Source organism: Bos javanicus, chromosome 18, assembly GCF_032452875.1.
Source record: "Bos javanicus breed banteng chromosome 18, ARS-OSU_banteng_1.0, whole genome shotgun sequence".
Taxonomy (NCBI): Eukaryota; Metazoa; Chordata; class Mammalia; order Artiodactyla; family Bovidae; genus Bos; species Bos javanicus.
In genome coordinates, this window is record NC_083885.1 from 47,071,388 (window position 1) to 47,077,357 (window position 5,970).

At 39.2% G+C, this 5,970-nt stretch overlaps 1 protein-coding gene across 5 annotated transcripts in view; it reads right to left on the reverse strand.

Moving 5' to 3' along the window:
• Positions 1 to 5,922, reverse strand: part of ZNF567 (zinc finger protein 567) — a 29,943-nt gene extending 24,021 nt beyond the window's left edge. The window contains exons 1-3 of one of the 5 annotated variants that reach the window (XM_061385958.1): positions 5,823 to 5,922; positions 4,525 to 4,624; positions 2,484 to 2,557 (exon numbers count right to left, since the gene is read on the reverse strand). In XM_061385958.1, coding sequence (XP_061241942.1) covers positions 2,484 to 2,492 — 9 coding nt within the window. In that variant the 5' untranslated portion in view covers positions 2,493 to 2,557; positions 4,525 to 4,624; positions 5,823 to 5,922. The other 4 variants (XM_061385961.1, XM_061385959.1, XM_061385960.1 and 1 more) reach the window with 4 other exon arrangements.
• Positions 5,923 to 5,970: the final 48 nt, after the last annotated feature.

The following is a 5,970-nucleotide window of genomic DNA, read 5'->3' on the forward strand; positions in this document are numbered from 1 at the left end:
AAGCTCACTGAAGAGAAAAAAATTGATAGCATGGAAGTCAAAGTGTTAATTAGTTGTGTCCAACTCTTTGCAACACCATGGACTATAGTATGCCAGGCTCCTCTGTCCATGGAATTCTCCAGCCAAGAATATTGAAGTGAGTTGCCATTCCCTTCTCCAGTGCATCTTCCCAACTCAGGGACTGAACTCAGGTCTCCTGCATTGCTGGCAGCTTCTTTACCGTCTGAGCCACAAGGCAAGCCTGAATAGCATTAATAGCCACAATTCTATTAAGGAAATTGAACTGCTAGTAAAAAATTTTCCCACAAACAAATCTTGAGGCTCAGATGGCTTCACTGGTGAATTCTAACAAACATTACGGAAGAAATTATTATGGAAGAAATAATAACCATTCTACACAAATTCTTTGAGAAAATAAAAGGAGAGAATAGTTCTCAACTCATTCTGTAAGCATTACCTTCACACCAAAACTAGACAACAACATTACAAGAAAAACTAGAGACCAAATTATTTATGAACCACAGACAAAACAATCCTTAACAGTGTGTTAGTAAATTCACCAAGCAATATGTGAAAAATGAATATATGAATCTATCATAACCAAGTGGGGTTTATCCTAGGGATAAGCTGGTTTAGCACTTCAAAAATCAATCAATATAACTCATCATGTTAATTTTAAAAGGGGGAAAACCACATAATACATAAAAAACAACAGAAGCATAAAAACTTTTAACAAAATTCAACATTCATTTGTGATAAAAATGATCACTAATCAAGAATTTCTTCAACCTGATAAAGAGCATTTATGTAAAACCAATCACCAATGTTACACTTAGTCAAAAACTACATGCCTTTCCCCTTAGTCAGGAATAAGGCAAAAATATCTGTTCTCACTACTTATATCAACACTGCACTGAAAGTTCTAGACAATGTAGTAAAGCCAGACAGAAATAAAAGGAATATAGATTGGAAAGCAAAGATGGACAACAGTAATATTACACATCTGACATGATTATGTGTGAAGAAAATCCTAAAGAATCTACCAAAAAATTACTAGAATAAGTTTAGAGAGAAGGTAGGTTAATAAACGAAAATGAAATTGCATTTTCATATACTAATCAACTGCATTTTATTAATAAATAATGGGAATTTGAAATAAAAATGAACAGTATTTACAACAACATAAAAACATCTCAGTATTAATACAACAAACATTTGCAAGACTGGTACACTGAAAACAACAAAACATTATGGTTACCCACTCCAGTATTCTGGTCTGGAGAATTCCACGGATTGCAGTCCATGGGATCACAAAGAGTCAGACACAACTGAGTGACTTTCCCTTCCTTTCTGTTTGGAATGTGAAAAAGCTCTGGATATAGATACTGCTGATGGTTTAATACCTTTGCTCTTTTTCCAATCCTCCAAGTGTTTGCCCCAATGCTCACTTATGGATTTTTATGTTTCTTATACTTTTCTGTTTAACTGTGTGTGTGTGTGGTGAAACATATGTGACATAAAATTTTATCATTTTAATCATTTTTCAGTATATAATTCATTGCCATTAAGTACATTCACAATGTTATGTAACCATCACCAGTATCTACTGGAGTGGGTAGCCATTCCCTTCTCCAGGGGATCTTCCCAATCCAGGGACTGAACCCAGGTCTCCCGCATTGCAGGTGGATTCTTTACCAGCTGAGCCACCAGGGAAGCCCAAACAAAAACTCTGTGCCAATAACATTGAACAGTTAACTCTTATCTTACAGTTTGCCTAGTATTAAACCCAAAGCACATTAGAAGAATGTTTAAGACAATCCATTACGGGAGAGGAAGATATTAAAGTACACATTAACAGTTTAAATTCAAGGATCTCTTGAAGGATCAGAGGGGAGAAATAGAGGATTCTTGGTTTTTGTACAATCTGCCAAGCATAGCTCTCGTCTCAAAACCTCAAGACAGGACTTCTTGACACTTAACAGCAATCTGTCAATTCTATCTTCATCTTGACTGTTCTTTTCTTTGCAAGACAGGTGCATGCTGTATTATGTGCTGTGTTGTCCTTAGCTGCTCACTCACATCCTACTCTTTGAGACCCTATGGACTGTAGAATGCCAGGCTCCTCTGTCCATGGGGATCCTCCAGGCAAGAATACTGGAGTGGGTTGCCATGCCCTCTTCCATGCAGTACTATATTCTCTTTTAATTTGAAGAAATGCATTTTTGTTCTAGCACTGTTTCTGGGAGAAGACTGAGAAAAGATGTTGAATGATTACACCCACTTAATATGTGAACACTGGTTAAAATTAGAAGGGGCATTTGTGGAAGGTAAAAGCTTATCTGACCAATAGAACAAGTGGGTACTGCCTTCCTAAAGGGGAAGGCAAACAGGAGGATTTTAGTACAAGAAAAGCAAGTGCTCAAATAGTCTTTAAACAAACAAACAAAACTATTTCAGAAAAAGGAGAAGAACCATCATCTCACCTGAGCCATGGTTTTGAGATTTACAAGAGATGACCAGTCTTCCTTTGGGCTCTTCTTTAGAAAAGGGGTGGTTCCTAAGAAGGCAAAACCAACACGAAAAGAAGCAACATGACACCACATACGTCTTACGACTCAATTAAAATTGACTCTATTTCCTTTGCTTTGGTGCTTGTCCACTCTGTCCACACAAATACAGGTGGATAATGAGCTAGACAAATATTATTTCATCCCCAAAGCTAGAGATACAGGATCTTGGGGCAAAAAGTTAGATTCTGGGCAAGCCGCTCTCCTCTCTATTACCACTTTTCTCTCCGAAGCTGCCTACTAACTACTTCCAAGTTCTTCTCCATTAAGGCTCAACCTACATCATGACCAACAATACATGAAAATACCTGTCACCCTATACCCTGAGTACCACTGATACAAAGTTCTCGATGCTTGCCAAAGTATACATTGTGATTCTAGCTCTTATTTTTCTCATTATGAGAGAGGATAAGCTTCTAAAGTTTTTAAAAAACCTCATCTTTAAAAAAAAAAAAAAAAAGACAAGCCAGGCCGAATCAGGCCACCAACTCCCTAGTCTACAGCCACCACCAGCCCCTACAGACATTACCACAGTCCATCTTTAGTTTCCTGTCTGTGAAAGGTCTCACTTTTCTAATAACTAATAGACTAATAGTTAATAGTTTAGTTATTTACTTTTCTAATAACTATTTTCTGGATTGATATTAGATCTTTTTTAAAGGAAGGAAATTAATCCTGTAAATACTTAAAATAATTTTTATAGCTTTTCTTTATCATACACTTTATTTCCTTTACATATTTGAGTATATCTGGACTTCATATTTAGTTCCACTGATCTTTTCATTTAACTGCCAGGACTACTCTGCAGTTATTACAGTTTTAAAACATATTTTAGTATCAGGTAGGCCTACTCCCCATCTGCATTATTTTTCTTTAACCACTTCTGTCTTGTTCATTATCTCCTAACAACTTTGGAAAGTTTAAAAATTTTACTGAAATTTTACAGAAACGTCATGAAATGTCAGTTTTGACACTTACCATGTGTCTTCTGGTTCTTAAATCTTTAATTTTTGAGTCTGTCAGGAACATCAAAATTTTTTTTACAAACCATACAACCTTTGTATCTTGTATTTTGACAGCCACTTCCCATAGTTTTCTGATACACACACACACACATACACACACACATACAGTCTATTGATTTATTAATGTCTTTTCCAGCAAACCTGAGTTTTCTGTTGTCATTATTTTTAACAGGATGGTAACTAAGAAATTTTCCTACCTCAGTCTCAGCAGATGTCCCAAAGATGGTGAACAAACAAGCTTTTAATTGTCTCTCATGCTATAATAAAGTCTTAAAAAGCAGCTGACTGTAAAGTTTTGCTACCATTAATTTAACTCCAAGGAGGAAGAGGCTCCTTCAAGAGGCTAGAAGAGGCTAAGAAAAGGGAATGTCTCTTTAACACAGCAAATTATTTTTAGAACAGTTTTCTAGGGAGAAGAGAAATAGATGCTTCTTCCTCCCTTATAACAAACAAGGAGCTCCTTAGACCCTAATACTACTATAAATCAAAGTAATGAGAGAATTTGGGGGAGAAATGTACATGCTTCCAGGATATGGGGGAGTGGAGTGGTGGTGACTAAGGGGACTAATTCTCATCTGAGCTCCAGATGGGGAATCCATGGATGATGGAGCATGCCTAGGTTGGCTTAGATACTGTTCAAGAGGACTGACAGGAAAGAACAAGACCTACAAGTAGGTGGGTCACTGCATGCCAAGAGAAGTATCTGGAGAAGTGGTTGTGCCCATAAAAAGGGAACTGTATCTGGAAGTTCCCAACAGTGGGGTCTCTCAGAAGGTAAGGTATTTGTTGTTGTTCAGTCACTGAGTTGTGTCCGACTCTTTGTAACCCCAGGAACTGCAGCATACCAGACTTCCCTGTCCTTCACTGTCTCCTGGAGTTCACTCAAACTCATGTCCATTGAGTTGGCCATGCCAAAGTAAGATATGACTTACACTATATTGTAATGGTACCAGTCATGTTAGCCTGTTTTTGTCCTTGACTTATGATTTCTCTTTTTCAGCTCCCAATCCATTCCAGCTGAAGACTATCAACCTAGAAGGAATAAAGAGGGGGCAAATAGAGGGATTAGAGAAGAAACTGACCACATTTTCTTTCACACAGCAGACTTCCAGCAGGAGGGAGCATTTTTGCTTTTAAAACAAGTTTGAAGTACTGATTTCTACACTGAACATTCTATTCAGCTAAATGAGGCTGATCTCGTGTTTAAATGTTCAGCATCTTTGTAAAGACTGAAGAAATTATTGAACCTTTATTGTCCAGGAATTCACCCAAATACAAACTTTGAGAGCAAAAACTCCCAGCAGTTATGGGAGAAAGTTTTTTCTGTGCTCCCAACAGTGTTCTACTTATGTCAACATACTGGTCATTAGTCAATACGGGGTTTCCCAATACAAGATTGTACCACCTGAAAATTACTTTAACTCCTCCTCTCCAATTAAAAAATACGTATTTTTTTTACTTGTCTATTTGCCAGAGTCAAATTTTACAGGCAATGGCCGATATGCTGACAATTTAAATAATACATAGTACTCACTAGTCTTGAATCTACTTTCTCAAGTGTTCCATCTCAGTCACACAATGAACCAGCCACATTCACAGTCACCGTGAACTGTGCACTTACTTGTCTGCACAAATACTTTAAAATGTGACATATTCACTGTTGTATCACCCACTACACAATCCCAATCCCACAGCCACACGTCATACATAAACTCATAGAGCTCATTACATACTTCTACGCAAAGTAGCAAAATTTTACTCACAAACCCCTTACTGTTGCCACTCCAAAGTTGCACAGTCTCAAACACAGACTCGCACCTAATTTAAAAATTAGACCACACAGAGACCCTCTGACTTTCATAAACAATAGGTTCCATAACGTCGCACAGAGTAACACATGTCCACACACACACAAGAACAGGCACAAAAAGCTACACAATCAGAACGCCTATATGTACCAGGCCGAGCTCACAGCCGCCTCGGGCTCCCTGTTCTACCTCGGCGTTCCCAGCACTTGCTCCCAGTTTCTTCCCCTACCTAGGTTCTCGCTTCCCTCCTCGCTTTCTCTAGGGCCCGGATTCTCGCTTTCCTTCCCGGCCTTCTCTCAGTCTAGGTTCCCTCTTCTTTCCTTGGGGTTCCCAGCCCAGGTTCCCACCTCCCTCCTAGGCAATCCCCACAGGGTCCCAACATCACACACCCGCCCAGCGCCCGCTGGACCTACTAGCCTCACCTTTGAAAGAGGGACAGCCGTCTGCGCCTGCGCACTCCCGCGCGAGCTCTGCCTCCCAAGGGTCTCAGCGGCCTGTCTTCACTGCCGTGGCCTCGGCGCGCGCCTTCTCGACATCCGGGCTTTTGCGGCCTTGAACTACATTTCCCAC